The sequence below is a fragment of the Brachyistius frenatus genome, unplaced genomic scaffold (assembly GCF_029030835.1).
Source record: "Brachyistius frenatus isolate BFR_SWC_R1_liver_20210118 unplaced genomic scaffold, ASM2903083v1 Contig_6, whole genome shotgun sequence".
NCBI lineage: Eukaryota > Metazoa > Chordata > Actinopteri > Embiotocidae > Brachyistius > Brachyistius frenatus.
Window position 1 is genome coordinate 5,625,051 of NW_027210605.1, and position 17,660 is coordinate 5,642,710.

Below are 17,660 nucleotides of genomic sequence, written 5' to 3' on the forward strand. Positions count from 1 at the left end.
GATGAAACAAAAAAATACATAACACAGCATAAATTGCCATGTCCAGATCATTTGGTATAATGTTGTTATTAAAATAACTGAAGCATAAAATAGGAAATCAAAAGAAAGCCTGAATAAATTTAAATCTCGTATTTACAGGCAGCTCTGTGTGAGATGTGATCCCTGTTACGCAACTTTGGATTTCAACTTGTGGAGCAGCTCAAAGTGAACCAAGAATTAGAACCTTCTGATAATAATATCTGGAATGCTTTTTAATCTATTGATGTCTTTTAAAGAAGTCTTCTCTGTGAAATCTGTCACTAATAACCATCATCTTCTAAATGTTCTTTCTAATCTTCTGATTGTCCGAAGCTTTGTCGAGATTGTTGGAACTATAAATTATTTGAGAGTCAAGTGCCGAAAAGAAGTGAGACCACTTCAGGTAAGGTTTCATACCTGATTAACTTGCTGCCACTTCAAGAGAAGTTAATCCAAGTCACTCAGCACCATATCGATCTTCAATATGAGTCATCAGCTTTTTGAAGAACGTTTCTGTATTCAAACATTTGCACCAATCAATCAAGACTAGAACACGTGAAGCTTGAAACACACCAAAACAAAGACTTATGTACAAACAAAGGCAAGTTCAAAGCCTAAAAGTATCAGACCAAAAAAAGGAGAAGTATAATCAGCATATCTTACAAAAGGTCAAAATAAAACATGGTGTTGAAATGTCCTTTTCCAGGTTTCATTGGAGCTCCCTGGAGAATTATTAAGAAAAAAAAAAACCTTTTATATGTGTAGTGTGTGTAACTTTTTTTTCTTGACCGTTATCAAAATAGATGCTCCTTGTTCTGCTCTTCCACTTCCCACTGCCTACTGTCCTCCAGCGTTGCTTGCTTGGAGTAAAAAGAGTTTGTTTTAAAATATGAGTTTATAGAAAATATCTCATTTTTTTAGTGTATGTATGTGTGTGTGTGTGTGTGTGTGTGTGTGTGTGTGCGTGTGCGTGTGCGTGTTTCTTTTCTGTGGAACAGTCCATGTTCTGGTGCTTTACGTGCAGAGTCACTGTGCTGAGTTTCAGCACTTTGGGCCCCTTGAGAGTCACTCCGGCTCCAGAGAAAGATCTGACACATGGCGATAAGACGAGCCAATTACAAACAAGAGATGCAACTTCACTACGGTTTCTTTTTACGGTCACATCATAGCAAGAGAAAAAAACATTTTAAGATTAAGATGCACGTGGAGAGATACAAAAAGGCACACATAAATACACGCAACGGTTAAAACCCACCTCTTCACTTGTTATGCTGGTAGGAGTAGGTTGTGTGTTCTGTGGGTGTCTCCATGGCAACAGGTTGTTGGACGGCACTTTCCTGAGAGAGAGGTGGCAAAGATTAAAGTCCATGAGTGACTGTTTGACGCAACCTTTTAGTGTTAAACTGTTTGTGTGGGAGAAAAACGAGGTGAGTACCTCGACTGAGATGTTGGTGGCAGGCACTTGGGTGTACTGGGGTATGTAGGTCCCCTGCATAGATGTGTTTGCAGGCATATACTGGAGAACAATGGGAATGACAGGTTCAATGGACATGTTGGCAAAAACTAAAATAAAGCTGCATGAGAGAGGATTTATGAGTAAGAGTACACCTGTCTTTATTAATTTAAATTACAATGGAGAGTGGAGACTCATATACCCCAGTTGCACAAATAAAATTCTATTTATTGTCTCTACGAGCAGGAAAAGTTGAGATAGTTTCTTCTCTCATCCTTTCGATATCATCTTGTATAAAACAATCACTGGCCAGTTTAGTAGACACGACAGTGCTTTGTGCAGTTTACTCGTATCAGCTACTATTTGAAGCGGCCAGGTTGCCTAGTACAGCGTCAGCAGTTCAATAATCTGCAATCTACATACTGTGCCACTGCTGCCCATGGAGAGGTGGCTGAGCTGCTGTGTCAGGGGCCCCATCATCGAGTTCGGCTGGATGGACATGGTGTGGTCCATTCCTGGCGTCAGGACTGTTCCCTACAGAAAAAAAAAAACATTAAGTGTCACCATTAGGGACAAAGACACTGTTGTAGGACAGAGAGCCAAACGGAGCAGAGACTGCCGTGTGACAGAAGGTGAAGGCAGCAGAATATTATAAAAGGTTTGGACAGCATTAAAAACAGGAAGAAAGGCCTGAAGCTTTAAGACACTCACTGTGGGCGGCATTATGTATGACTGGTGATGTATCCACGACGGGTTGTGTACCTGCAGGAACGAGAAAGACATGCCGGATATTGTAAACATGCTCAAATCAATAGTATTTTTTCCGAATCAAAATTTCACAATTTTAGAGCCTGAAACTACCCCTGTACCTGATAGGTGGACACAGGTGAATGCATATATGGTGAGAGGGATGTTGGCCCAATCATCCGATTAGGGGCAATGCTATAAGGGGAGGAGTAGAACCTACAGGAAGAGACACAAGGTTATTAATAACCCCAACGTAATCCCACTCCCTTTTGCTATGCTGGTTAGAGTTAGTGGAACTGACCCGTTCTGTAATGCTGTGGTGGGGTCATAAGTGAGGGTCATTCCTCCCTGGAGGAAAAAGACAAAGGAGCATGTCATTATGAGGAGGAAAATAGTCTAAACAGAGCCATCAGTCATGGAACACAAATTCATAAATAAACTCACAGTCTCCCCATCTCTCGTCCAGGGTCGACCGTTCTGCAGATATTTTCCTTGGCTCTGACGCTTCTTCTGGCCTCCATCAGCAAATTTACACAGCAAGGGCTCAGACGGCACTGGACCAGGGATTTTCAAAATAAGAAAATACCGTGAAAGAATGTTATGAATGTCAAAATCTTTGGATTATATTATTTCTTCGACAATTTATTTGTATAATAGATACTGTATCCCAAAACAATGTTAAGTTAATAAAAATAATAATAATAATTAAAAAAAAAGTTACCTGGAACTCCAGGTGGAGTCTTGATATATTTTCCATTGAAATGTTGGATTATGGCTTCACATTTTTCTGTTGACTCCATCCTGTAGTAAAAAGTAGTATTAAAAACAGTCACTGTGTTTAACAGTTGCAGGTGACAAGCTATCACTGCTTTTGAGTTCATGTTTGGAGATTTTCTACCGAGACATTATGGCCACCAGAGGGCTCAATCACCATGAATAATACTGAAAACATAACTTAAAGTTGATTTGAAACTTGATTCCTGAAATCTGAGGTGGAATTTTAATCTTTCACTATTAAAAAAAGGTTTTCTATCAACTTAACCAGCTATTGTAATACATGCGACTAAATATTCAAAGCTCATACCTGGCAAAGCCCACTCCTCGGCTGGTTCCGTTGGCGTCACGGAGGACACGTGTGGAAATGGCCTGACTGAAGGGCTTAAGCATGTTTTCCAGCTCCTGCTCGTCCATGGACATTGGCAGGTTGGAGATGTATAAGTTGGTGGGGTCTTGCTCCTGTTGCTGACCGGAAAGAAGCCAGGGGAGGATTCGTGAATGAGAACATGGAGCACACAGAGCTCTTCGTTTCCCCGTGACATAGTGACAGCTGTGGCACGGACACATAAGGCCTCCAAAAATCAACAGCCATAAAAACGTTCCGGCAATAGTATAAGGGAATTTACATAACCTTTAAACAGGAAGCATGTGACTTGACGAATCTGGACCGGTGGCAGTTGGAGGACATTAAACAGTAAAGTGCACTGTTCAGGTAATGTGATATCAAAGCATAATTACATTTCATATGGCTCTCCATCCATGGATGATCTAAAAGGGCTATGTGCTCTCTCAAAGCAGAGCGGTGACATTTTGGACAAAGACCTTTGGAAACGATCTGGAGAACATCTGAAAGCACTGTGCTATCACAAGGCAAACATTATCATCCTGCTTCCTAGATCATGGTAATAATACGCCGCTTGCATTCAAGCAGTTATCTCCAAGTGGTAATCCTGACCTTGAATGCAGGCACAGAGACGGCCTCTGTGGGCTTTTATAAATTAGATAAATGTATGCAGCGCTTCAAAATGTCAATTTGAAATGATTAGAAAACAAACTGAAAGAAACTCAAACTGTCATGGCTTTGTTTTATGCGTCATTAACTATTTTGTCAGCCTTTCCTTTATCCCTTTGTACCCTACTCAACCAAATGTAATTTCACCAACAGTATCTTGTAAGATAGACCATTCTGCATCACCCTCTAACCAGTGCGCATATTCATTATCTCAAAGTGCAGATGTGATTAAAAACCTGTAAATGCAGTGTGAGTTCATTTCCATCCTATGAATAATGCATGCATAATTGCTGCGACATATGATGAAGGTGATTTCTCCTTCACCTTCCTCCTTCTCGTCCTCCTTCGCAGCAGAGCAAACTAGTGATGAAACTTGAACCCATGAGAGTGAGCAGAAGAAGACCTGCTGTGGATTTCAACTGTGAATGAGTCAGAATGAGTCAGAGAGAAATCTGACGCAAACACAAGCCTTGTTGTAAACCCAGATTGAAGGGGTGAGTAAAATCAAGTTATTTTGCGAGCAAGGAGCCGTATGAATGTCAGTGATCCAGCTTAACGAGAGATCAGCTTTCCCAGGGTGTTGGTGGTGCGCGCATCCGCGAGTGTGTGTGTGTGTCATAATCCATTCGAGGCCAGGCTGGTGAAGTACGTGTGTGATTGTCAAGTGTGCTCTGTGTGTGTGTGTGTGTGTGTGTGTGTGTGTGTGTGTGTGTGTGTGTGTGTGTGTGTGTGTGTGTGTGTGTGTGTGTGTGTGTGTGTGTGTGTGTGTGCTGGTGCGCGTCGACAGGGCGGGTGGCTGGGCACTGTGCCCTGCTGTTTGGGGAGCTGCTCAGACACTGAGTCAGATGCCACTAGGGAGAACAGACAGCTCCTTTGTACAGGGAGCTTAGAGAGGAGGCCCTGGGACATGCTCCCCAAACACCGTCACCACTATGAACACACATGTACCTGTGTGCATCTGTGGACTCTTGTTTGTGCACAGACATATTCTACAGTGTATTAACGTCCATTAAGACACCGATTTAAGCATAAACCCATACAGTGCACGGCGCAGCAAACACACATGCATGCATCACACCAACCAGCTGAGGTGCTTAATTGGCTTAAACCATGGTTCATATAACTACAGATATGGAGAGAAGGTGAGATAGAAAAAGAGCTGGAGACAGCTAGTGAGAGAAATTTGTAAGAAGCAGATAAAGCCAAGGAACAACCGGTCTACTGCAAGCTTAATGACTCACCATTTATTTAAAAATTAATTCAATTAAATTATCATTGATCTTTTTTGCTGAGTCACTGTCAAAATGTCTAACATTTCTTCATGAGCTGTGGATTTAACCAACAATCTGAATTAGGCTCACACCCATTTGTTAGAAATAAACCCACCAAATTTCTCAAGTAGGGTTCTTACCTTGGCCATCTGAGCCTGCACTCCACCAGCCTTCAGTGCTGTCACTGCCTTCTGAGCTGAGGCTGGACTGTCAAAGTCAACAAAGCCATAGCCTGCAGGGACCAAAACATACAGTGAGACGTACCAGTTATGACAATGAGATATGCATACTGCAGGATGGGCGCATAACAGTAGTAGTGTTTGAATCAGAAGAGACAGCCAGCTAAGTTTGGACTGTGCTTCCCCATAGAGGACAGATTAAGACTTAGTTTAACACACAGTCCATACTGTATAGTATTACAGAATACACACCTGCTGAGGTACAGTGTGAAGCTTTCACACAATACACACTTGGTAACCGAAAGCAAACAGCTTTACTAAGATGAATTCATCAGCAATGTGCCGTAACCTTACAACTGTTGTCTTCCCACACATTTAATCTACAGCAGAGATGAGAAACCAGTGTCCTCCTTGTGATGTTATGTCTTCTTTGTTTCTGTCATGCAGTGAAAATATCTACTGGCAAGATAAGCAGCCAGTTAATAGATTATCTCCCGAGGACATGAAGTTACTGAGCAATAGGTTTTTGAGCTGAATAGGCACAGTATGTATGAGTATGAAGTACAACTCAAGCCATTGTAAATGAATTGTTTTTTCCTGTTTATTACAATCTGTCATTCATATAGTAATTTTTTTAAAACGTTTTTAGTTCCTTTAACAATTCCACAATTTCAGTTTCAGATTTATTGACTCAGCAATATGGCTGCATGGTTTGGAGTACAAACAGAATATACAATGCAGTCATAAAAGAACCATGACACCTGATAGGAATAACGTTGGCTTAAATAAAAAAAAAAAAAACATTAAAAAAATAAAAGGTAGAACATTCTTAAAAAAAACACATGATTTAGAAATAAATTGGGTTTTTTTACAGTCAAACTAAAATGTATTTAAACAGAGGGACAGTTTAAAGAATATGAAGGTGAGTATATTCCCTGTCACTCATTATGCACATTGACATATTTCTGTATAAACAGATCTTTCAACCTCAACCGGCTCAACAGTGACTTTTAACCAACTTGTGCTTTAAACCTCACCTTTGCATTTGTTGGTTGTCTTGTCCAAGATGGCCTTAGTGGATACGATTTTCCCATACCTGAAAAACAGTGAGGTTTACACTCAACAATCATCCTCACACTGTCTTCTGAAAATAATAACATAATCATATACCATATTAGCAATGCAACATTGCTGAGGCAATGCGGTTTCTCTCTAAATGGAATACACATGTGGCTCATGATGACTGAATTATAATTCACCCGACATATTCGGTGCAGTGACACTGAATACAATTCGAAGATCTGATAAAAAAAAAAAAAAAGTGTGCACAGGGAAATCTTTAAGGGGGAATGAATTCAATGAAATATGTGTAATATCCTGTGGGTTTATGAATGTTTCTATAGATTTCCCATATGTTATTCATTCCAGCTCAAACACAAATGTCAAAATAGATCATACCTCAAGGGGAATCCTACGTGATGTGACAATTTGGTAAAAATGTATGTTGCTGCTGCATTTTCAGATTGCATCACAATGCACTATCAATATGAAAATTCTGCATTATCTACCCAGCTCGCTGGCTATAGAGGGTGCAGATGCATAGGATAGTGCCTGACTTGGGCCTCTGTGCAGCAGTGTCTATCAGTTTCCATCTCTGCAGGCATGTGCATGCAGTGTAATCTGATATGCCTCTCCTTGGTTGTCCTGTCCAATGCTGGCTCCAAGCCACACTCCCATTCTACTAACCAGCTTCTCTCTTGGCCGCGCTTCTACCCTCCACTGGGTCTTAGTGCCCCCGCTCACAACGCAATCCTGTTTTCATCCAGTAACACTGCACCACTGCCTCTCTTTATCTGGGCTACAAAATACACTTTCACAATACATTTTGTCAAAGAGGGTTTAGTGATAACCTGCAAAAATTGTAATCTGACAGTCTCTATGTTGGATTACTTCAAAGTGGAATAGAAATGGTTTCTTTTGAAAAGCGTTACTTTTACTTTACAAGAAGAAGTCTGCAAAAAGTCTGTTTTCTATTCCTTGAACAAAGTGCCAAAGGTTGCCTGCGAAGATAATATATTCCCTGTGTACACTACATACAAGGATTATACATGTAAACACTGAACTATTGACTACACATTGTATCTTATCTCAATACAGAGTAATGCAAGACGACCAAAAAAAAATCCTTGGTTCAAACATAAAATACTACTATTATCCATTAAAGTTCCCTTTTATGGCACATGCTCTATCTTGCTGATCAATTATGCCAATCCACTAAGGGCTTTAAGAAACAATTTAACACTTATTGTTTTCTAAATGGCTGTTTACAGTCTCTGATATCTTGTTCCGTGTCATTCTTAGGTAATGATACCCCACTTAAAAGCATGTTGGGTTGTGTTAACAATTCTATATATTTGAGGGTTTTTTTTCAAACATGTTTAAATGAAATATGAGTAAAATTTATACTCATTCATTATATCCAAATTTTCTTTAACCCCCCCTCCCCCTCAAGTACTGGTTAACTGGAGGTCTGTTGTATTATGCATTTGACCTCCTATATAACATTACTATTGCATGGTGCATCTCTGACTCTAAACCATAAAATGCCACCAACATTTTCTTTCTACATTTGCATATGCACTGTTACTGTGGACAAACAGCAATCCAACCAGTCTACTACTTCTCATTATAAGTGGTATTTAAGCCGCTTGCTGTACGCTCGCTGCTTACGCAGTGGAGTTACTGAATTGTGCTCAGAGGTCTTCATGATACAGAGTGAAAAGAGGGGCTGGAGACTCAGCCATGTGTGAGAGAGCACCGCATACAGAGTCCAGCCCGATGTCCGTCCATGGTCAACCGCCAGGGACGGACCAGGGCAAGAACCAGAGCGGCAACAAGGCACCCACAGAGACAACTGCAGGGGCCAGAGATGGAGAACCAACCCCCATCCCCTCCTCTCATCTCTCACTCCGTACACAGTACATCTCGGGGCTTGCATACAGCAACTCTCTGGGTGGGGGAGGGGAGCTTCGGGAGTGCTGCATCCTGATAGTTTGCACACTTTCACTTTTCAAACTTGAGTAAAGAAAGTCAGATTCCCTCCATGCGTCGTCTTCCTGTTGCTTTACATCCTAATCTACATGCTTGCTCCCTGTGAACTATCACCGGATACGATGTCCGCTTTCAGTTTCGTTTAACGGAAAATTACAATGGCCTTAATGTGCTCTGTTAAAAGGCAAATTTCATGCAGTGATTTTATCTGCTCTGTAAAAGCAGAAATATGAGAACTACCCCCACAGAACACCACCTGACACACAAACCCTGAACTCCATTCACTCCTCCCCCTCTGATTCTCTCCATCCTACTAACCCCCTCCCTCCCCATGCCGTTGCCCTTGTTTGTCTTTCCCTTTCCCCTGGGCTCGCCGTTTCCTGTAGGGTTGGGCAGCCTCATGTGAGCCATATCTTCCAGACAGCTGTAAAATAGCAGGCCTCACCCTCACTCTCTCTCCCTTATTCAATCTCTGTAGCTCCCTTTCCCTCCTTTTCTCTCGGTCCTCTGCTCTTCTGGTTCTCATCACCACGCTCCACAATTCAATTAAGTAAAAGCAAATCATTCATCTGAGCCCTACGTGTTTTGATGTCCTCCACTGAGAGCCCAACAAACATATCAGATGGATTGGATGATGCTGTTGTTTGATGTCTGACTATATGCTGCCCACAACAAGACTTTTAAATTATCACACGCACACTGATGAGCAACATAGTGTCCTATTAATAATGCAGAGTGTGACTTTGAATTTGTCTCATTGTCATGATACAGTATTATGAAAAAAGACCCGGGCAAAGAGGGAACAAAAACTCACGAAGGTTAAAAGTTTAAGAAGGAGCAAGAAGAGACACAGAGAAGGGATTAGAGTGTCAGAGAAGGAGACTAAACATTCTGTAGCGAGTTGTTGGAAAGTCTGTGCTTCGCTGTGCCAAACTGAAAGGTCTTAGTTTACAGCTCCAGCAATTGTTGGTTTTTCCATAAAGGTGCTACATAATATGCCCAAAAATGCATGAATGAAAATGTGGCCCTCTTCTACGTGACAGAAATGCCTAATAAGGTGTGCTTTAGTAAAGTAGTGTGGTGTAACAAAAACATCTATCTACTGTATTTGCGGCGTTTCAGCCAGCCAACCATCACCCATCACTCTGTTCTATCGTAATCTACTCTGCTCCTCTAACTGGGTCCATGCTGGTAGGGGATGGCCAGAGAGATTTATTGAGTGTGCGAGTTGACATTTGAAGCAATTGTTTTTTGGGTGACTTACGGCTGACAGAGTTTGACCAGATCATGGTCTGTGGTTCCTGGGTGGAGGCCACGGATGTAAAGGTTGGTTTTGCTCAGTTGCTCTCCCCCGCTGCTGCTGCTGCTGCTGCTGCTGCCATTGCTGATTGTGGTCGTGTTGTTGCTGTTGTTGCTGCTGGGACTTGGGGGAGCCATCTGATGATTGGAGGGGGACACATATGTCTGCTGCAGAACAAATAGAGAGCTAGCCAGATTTGAAATGGTTCCATCATACACAAATCAAATACTCTTTTAGGTACGTGAAATTGGATGTATACCCTGATGTTGTAGCATCAATTGCAACCCAACCAGATGGGGCCACTGAGTTGGAGCCAGGATATCGATAGCAGTTTACAGCTTAAACTGACTTGATAGGTCAGATGAGATGAGATGAGATGGACAATATAAAAGATGGACATGAGGAATAATGTTTAATGTGTAAAAGACAAAGAAGTGAAATAATACAAACCTTAATAAGTTTCAATTTGTACTTTAGATACAAAGAGAAAGATGACAACACAAAATGTGAGATTGTAGCATGTACAGTGAGCAGAATGTGAAAGAAAATGCATACATTCATTAAATAAGTCAAACATATAGAAAGTATCGATGCATGTAATTGTGACATGTAAACACTGACCTACAGGCTCTGAGTGTTCCCTTTAGAAGAGGTGGGAAACATACAATATATCAACCACGAGGTCACACAGATACTTCAAGCTTTAATTGTTAAATTAATCAAACTGCAGTGATCTCTACAAGCAGCCAGAAGCCCTTTAATTGTTCCTGTATAAACTGCTCCAGCAGGAGATAAATGAAGAGTGCCCCCACCAGGAAATGTTCATTATCAGTCCGTACAAAAAAAGGAGGGTTGGTAATATTTGGAATGACATATGACATGAAATATCTCTATAACAGAAAATCATATAATGAGGATAAAGATCTTGATAGCTGTTATTGACTCATTCATCAGGACAATAATACAACATGTTACCCAGTAAAATATACATATTTCAGACTATATCTTTTGTTTGAAAGATATCTTAATTATTTTTGTGGCAATTCTGAACTTAACCTGCCCAATAAAATTGTCTGTTAACCTATTCTGCATCTGTTTAGAAGAGCTGATACTCATCATTGCTCGACTGCTCTGTCTGCATATGCACAGACACTGATTATCATGGAGATCTCTTACAGGTTGCCTATATGAAACACAGTATACGTGTTGCCTTGATTGTAAATTTGTAAAACTGTACTTTTATTATTATCAGGTTGAGTATGGCATTCAAACTGAATTACTTTTGAATAGTATATAGAGTATAGTATATCACTTCAGAGAAATGCTGCTTTTAAGAGACAGAAACTAAACTAAAAATGTATAGGATAGAAGCAAACTTTGCCTGTTGAGTGGTAGCAAGTGAGCCAATAACAATGTGTGTATATTGAACCTGGCTGGAATTAATGTGGCTGAGGTCTGCACTGCTGCAAGAAAGGCTTTTTTGTTGTGGATTGAAGATGGAGGTGTTTCACTGGGAGTATTTTAACTTCCAATAAAAACTGCTCACAGTGAGATCTGTGGTTTATCCACAGTTACCAGAACATTATTCCTGGAAAGAAACATTCGGATTGGCCTTTTTCAAAATACATTTCTCTGGCTTGAGCAGCAATAACAAAATTCCATTCAACACTATTGAATTAGGAGAAATCTCAAAATCTAAACTAGATGCATGACTAGATACAGTATTCAATTTAAGAAGTAATGTCACATCTTTGCCAGTTAGTCTAATTTGACTTTATATATTGCATTTTTGACATTGCGGATGTACAAGTGCTGAACTCATTTCAAGATCAGTCTCTTCAGCATGCCACTGTACACTGCGTCTGTATGCACACATATGGAATTAACAGTATGCAGACAATAAACTCACAGCCTGCAATCTGAGCATGCTATTGATTTCGATAGGCTCGTCCACATGAAATGTATCTGCATATAAGGCAATGATAATAAATCATAAGTGTACCTTCAGATTTCAAGTACTGTATGTTTTCAACATTTGCATTTCTGAAAAATATTTTAATATTACGGACCAAGTCAAATGGTACCGAAGTAAAATAGTCAGCTTATGTTTGGTCCTGGTGTTGCCTCCCTCTGACTGCTGGAGGTGGAGGAACTGTTTGATTAGTTGGGGTCAGCATGTCAGGCCAGAGGGAACAATGGGATGGCCTGTAGTATTGGGTATTACCAGGGCAGCTAATGTAGAATAATGTAAGTCATGATTTAAAAATAGACTCGGGTACAATCTTTGCATTATCGACCCGCATTTGCACTACATTGTACATACTGCAGTCAACCGTCACTGTGGTTGTTGTCTGTTTTTATTCTTACAAATTTATAGTTTTCTTGTTTTATCTTTTTATGTTTGCACACCGTGGGACTGTGAGAAACAATATTTTGATCTCTCTATATGTCTTGTACATATGGTGAATTGAAAATAAAGTTGACTTTGAATTTTGATTTATGAGGTGAATGCATTATTAATTATCTACTTTGAAATAATTATCACCAAATAATTTGTCAAAAATGAGGCATTTGCATTTACTGCTCAACCACCACATGCACGTTTAAACACGAGACAGTTTATAATGCTAAAAAATAACATTAGCCTACATGGAATTCTCTGAACTAAAGGAGTGATATCTGTGCACACTCATGAAACAGCAGCAGAGATGAAAATTCTGCAGTAGCTACTAAGAAGAGTCTTCATTTGTCCAGGTTGTGAAATCAAAATCAATTTTCTCAATAGGATCCCATTGTATCAACACTTACAACATGACTTCTTTCGGCTGTATAATTACTCCCGGGATCGATCAGCCCACCCCTGATGGTTTGTTCCACAACACAAGGTCGCCACTGGGCCATCAGCTCGTTAACAAAAAGGGAGAAAGGCAGCCGGAATCCAGCTAATTATGACCTATTTCTGTTTGCTGTGGGCCAACTGGTATTTTACCAAAGACAGCCTAACTAACCAACCAATATTACAAAGTGGAAGAGTAAGCTTCAAACTGTGGTTAGAAAAGTGATAATACGAGAGAACTATAGGCTGCTATTTGAATATATGATTGATACTCACTATGTTTGCAGCGGAATAAAATTCCAAACCACCTGGACTTCATTTATGTATGAGTGGGAAGAAGGAACAAAATCAACCAATCACGTGTGCGCTAACAAATCCCAACCAATCGACTAATAGTAGTTCAACTACACGCGATTTCATTGGTCACATATCACGTCAGTCAAGTCAGAAGCTTAGCGCTTGCTTCCCTCGGCTGCTCCAATCCAGCACCAGCCTGCAAAAATAGGTAGCAAACGAAGTAGCTACGTAATATATAATTTAATTGAATTTACAAATATGAATGTGGAAGGGATTTTCCAAACCGACGTAGAATCAGCCTTCAGGACTTAGTGCCTGTCTTTTTAGTCAAGCTGACAAAATCAGAGTAACTCACAGGGCCTATTCATCTTAGTCTGCTTCTCTAATCTCCGTGTCTTCTTTAGCATCAATAGTACACTGTTTGTTTTTCCACAATCACAGCCTCTTTCTGTGCTTTCCCTTGCTTTTACTGTTGGCCGCCTGCACAGACTATCAGGAGGGATGCACCTGCAGAGGCTCAGCGAGATAGGATCTGACGGGAGACCAAGTCCGGGCCCGAGCCTGGCTAGTGAGGCCTGTCTAATTGGGATCTGGGCTTGTTAGCGGAAAGTGCTAATCCCTGTCATGTGCTCTCTAGTCAGAAGGTAGTATCTCATTAAGACTGCTCTGCCAAGCTCCCTCTGAGAAAAGGATGGTGGGGAGTCAGCCCCACACCTACTCCCCATCTGCCCCAGCGGCATCTCCAGGTGTTTTACCACCCATGTAAGGTGATGTCCAATGTAAGGATGCAAATACAAGCAAATATGCATTCAGAAGAACTCAAATGCAGTTAGGTCAGAAAGTATGACAGTAGTGTTAAAATGTATATAATTGTGAATTAAAAATATCCTTTTACAGTCGACAAGACAGCAAGTCCTCCCAGTTACCAATACCCAAAACCTGACCTCCTGGCAAGCCACTGATTTCCTTCCTACTTCTGCTCACATATCTGTTTACACAGCTCCCAACATGCATAACTGTGTCATCTCTGAGCATTCTTCACATTCCTTTGACAAACACAAAGGTTTGTAGTTTTTTCCTTGAAGGGGTCGGGAGGGAAAAGTACTGGGTTTAAGATTAGGCTTCATTCAATTCCTGGAGGCATCACAGTTCTTTAGGAATCAACTCCATGAAATACAGGAAATGTATATCATACACAAATTTACCGCTGACACACAAACAGTGGATTAAAACAACGATACAAAGTGACTAATTAATCCTATAAATAAGTAATGCCTATGTGCTTCCAGCCACTCTGCACAGAAAAGATGTAATTATACAGTCATCACATCCCCGTTACTATTCGATGATGCAGTTTTAGCTGCAGAAATCAGCTCTTTGTTTCATTACTATAGTTGTGTAAAAAAAAAAAAAAAAAACATAACAGTGAGTGGCCTGCAGCTTGGTGCAGAGAGCGGGAGTGTGCTCCGGGTAGCAGCTGAAGACAGATGAGGTGATTACAGTTGGAGGGAGCAGAGGTGATGCCTCTAGGGAGTGCAGGTGACTCAAGGACTTTTTTCCTCCACATAAGAGCAATTAAGTATAAGTGCGGCAGGATGTATGCCTTTAGCTCTGTATTGATAGCAGAGATATGACCCTAACTGTCTGATGCCTGAATGCTACATTTATCTGGCAACACAAACCTTTTGTGCAGCTGATCCTGACTATGCAAGAGAAATATTACAAATCTCATATCATCAGGTCACCTCGTTTAGTTTTTTTTCATTTGCTTTAAAAATGTAAACTTTATCCCAAGGTAAGCATATAGTTGTCACCAAAATCCCAGGAAAAACTGTATTCATTTTGAAAAGTATAACACATTTTAATTTGTTTCAACATAAATGTTTTCTGCTTATCATTTAAAATATATTCCTTAACTCTATAGTATAAGCTTAATGATGCAAGTAAACGTAGAAGTAAATCATAAATAAAACAATGCATTTTTATGCTATGCAACGTGTGTATGTTTTACGAATACAGTATGCTGCATTATAGAGAGAAATATCTCAAATGTGGAGTCCTACCTGCTTGGTAAAAAAAAAACACAACTTAAAAGGCACTGCAGAAAAGATCATAGATGCAATCTCTTCATATTGAATTTCTGCAGCTGCAGGCAAAAAAAAAAGAAGGAGAAAAATCCCTGTGAGGTGGGAAGAACCAAATAAGAACAGCGATAAAAACCCTTGATGTGCTGTGGATCAAAGGTGAAACCGCCTCGCTCTTCTTCTGACTCAATCGAGTTTCATTCTGACTCTTAAAAAGTCGCTTTTCAACAGAAATCAAGGTATGTGAATCACTCACAGGAGAGAAAGGGCGGGGGGGACAACCTGGAAGTTAATCAAAAGCAGAGGAAAGGGGGGTGTCTCTTAATCCTTTTCTACACTCTGCCCTTTTTCTCGTAGTAAATGACACAGACCAGGGGTTACCACTTGACCCTGGATTTACAAGTCTCCCCTCTGTGGTAGTTTGGCGCTCTAACAATGTGAAATGTGTAAAAAAAAGAAAAAAAAGAAAAGAAAAAAGAAGGTGTGTGCATGTCCTCTTTCAAGAAAAAAAAGAGTTTGAGTTTGAGTTTGTAGATCCCCTCTTGAAGTGAGCACATTGTCTGAATCTAGAATTCCAGGAATTCCAGGTCATTAATCTGAGCAATCTGAATTCCTTCCAGCAGCGAGGCAGGGAGGGAAACGACACAGGCAAGGAGGGATGTGCTTGATTTCGTCTGTTTCAGACCTTATTCAAGAAATTCTAAGAGTCATGAATGCCATTCAAGACACGTTTTGGAATTAAATCTTAACAGTCAAACAAACTCTTGCCCTCAATTCAGACCTCAAAATGCTCAAAATCGTTGGCATGAGAAACAGGTTCTGCTGTTGTTGCAAAAGAACCTGTATAATCTTGTGATTTCTGTGTCCAAGAATTTAAAAGGAGGAAAGTCTAGATAGTCTGCACAGATATAAGTAGTTGAAAATGGATAACATGTCACCCCATGAATTATTCACTTCAGGAAGCAAGCTAATCAATATTAGAACTTCTATATCACTCCAGCTTGCACATCCCTTATGGTCACATAATTCATCTACATAAGACTCATTACATGTGCTCTGTAACTTTCCTCCTTCTTTATAGAGCCATGCAAACCCACTCTGTAATCATTTGTAGGACTGAAGGGGTGGGGCATACTCGTACGCGTAAAAGAAGAAGAAAAACTTCGCGAACTTGTAGTTAATTCAATGAAAAGATCGCTGAAGCAAAGATATGGTTAATTCAACCCCCAATAATCCATATAAAAGTCGAATATAATTAGTCTTTATTAGCTTGTTCGGTGTCTTGCGCGCTTTCCACAGCACATTTGTAAGCTGTACTCTGTGCAGGCTCGGTGCAGGAAGAGAGCAGCGACCGTGTCGGAACAAACGAAAGCAAACAGTAATCCACTGGCAACAATGTAACGGACCCCGTTTCGGTCCGTAACAGTGTAGCAACAGCACACACACAAAAAAAAACAACCCGACAACAAATGTTGCAACAGCAACTAAGAGAGTTTAAACGTAGCCCGAGATCCCACTTTCAAGGACACTGCAGCTTAAACAGCGGAGCAGCTTTTAACTGGAGAGCCAGAGCTCGAACAATACGGTTATCGAGAAATTACCTACTTGGAGATAGACAGGACAGAAGTAGGCTGAGGGTGTCGTTATTTACCTTCCTGTTGTTTTTGCCGGTGTAGCCGTTGTAAGGGTTGATTCCTGTCCTTGGCGGCACAGAGAGCAGCATTTTTCCGCGGCGCTGTGTCCGGAGGAGAGCGCAGAGCAGCCGAGGCAGTCAGCTGACGTCAGCCAGGGAAATTCAGCCAGGAACAGCGGTAGTGATTGGAGCCGCTCTAATGTGCTCCACTCACTGCTGCACTAGCTATATGCTCATGTGTTATATCTGACTTCATCTCCGGGTGTCAATGCCGAGAAGGACACAAGCCTCCTCACCAACACATTTTACTCAGGGGATAAATACAGTCAGTTGGCTATAACTTCCACTGTTACCCAGAGGGGGTCATTATAAGACTTCGTTTAAAAACAAGCATCCTTCAAACCCACTCTGTATCCTTGAAGCAAATATTTTTTTGAAGCTGGTTTAAGTGTCAAACTTAATGAGATTCAGGTCAAAGGGCTATAATGCAGCAGGAGTGAGGAGGAATAAACCACTAGCCATATTTCCTGAGGAGGACATGACTCACTGTGACCTGGTATAACTTTTACTGTAACCAATTTTTTTTAATTTTTTAAACCAAACAATTAAATTGTTTTTCATCCTGAAACCCTTCTTGAAACCCTTCCTGAAACTGACTGCAGTTCAAGGCATGTTGTCCGATTCACACCTTAAAATGTCTGCAACATCCAGCTCATATAAAATTTTGTTTTAAGACCAATATAGACTCAGAAAGTAGCACAGGATGATGAAATATTCTTATAAGGATTTCAGTAAACTATCATCCAAATTTGATTGATTGTTCCATACAGGACAGCTAAAAGCTATAAAGGTATTTCCAGTAAGTCCCTTCTTTTCTTACTTTTTGCTGTCATTCCAATTTCAAGCTCAATTTCTTGGTTGACCTTGTCATATAGTTCCAAGTCTTTATAGGAGCCACACCCTTCATTTATACATACAGGGACAGCTCAAATGTTTGTCCTG

General features: G+C 40.6%; 1 protein-coding gene across 3 annotated transcripts; it reads right to left on the bottom strand.

Annotated features, from left to right (window-relative positions):
* Nucleotides 1–980: 980 nt before the first annotated feature.
* On the bottom strand, nucleotides 981–16,805 carry LOC138614421 (RNA-binding motif, single-stranded-interacting protein 2-like). Of its 3 annotated transcripts, none has more exons than XM_069687882.1 (14): nucleotides 16,677–16,805; nucleotides 9,773–9,972; nucleotides 6,495–6,553; nucleotides 5,419–5,510; nucleotides 3,303–3,460; nucleotides 2,940–3,019; nucleotides 2,663–2,772; nucleotides 2,520–2,566; nucleotides 2,341–2,434; nucleotides 2,183–2,233; nucleotides 1,895–2,005; nucleotides 1,454–1,534; nucleotides 1,274–1,355; nucleotides 981–1,106 (listed from the first exon to the last, which is right to left on the bottom strand). In XM_069687882.1, exons 1-13 carry the CDS (start codon nucleotides 16,746–16,748, stop codon nucleotides 1,278–1,280), a joined length of 1,233 nt encoding a protein of 410 aa, XP_069543983.1. In that variant the 5' UTR covers nucleotides 16,749–16,805; the 3' UTR covers nucleotides 981–1,106; nucleotides 1,274–1,277. The 3 variants fall into 3 exon arrangements, with proteins under 3 accessions (XP_069543983.1, XP_069543975.1, XP_069543994.1); XM_069687874.1 differs by having other exon boundaries at nucleotides 9,773–9,975; XM_069687893.1 differs by lacking the exon at nucleotides 1,454–1,534 and having other exon boundaries at nucleotides 9,773–9,975.
* Between the last annotated feature and the right edge of the window lie 855 nt (nucleotides 16,806–17,660).

Bases quoted from the DNA above. Each gene is read 5' to 3' on its own strand.
- LOC138614421 (XM_069687874.1), bottom strand. From the start codon at position 16,748: ATGCTGCTCTCTGTGCCGCCAAGGACAGGAATCAACCCTTACAACGGC. The intron at 9,976-16,676 runs GTAAATAACGAC...TTTGTTCTGCAG, and splicing joins CCGGCAAAAACAACAGGAAG to CAGACATATGTGTCCCCCTC. The intron at 5,511-6,494 runs GTGAGGTTTAAA...TGGTCCCTGCAG, and splicing joins GACAACCAACAAATGCAAAG to GCTATGGCTTTGTTGACTTT.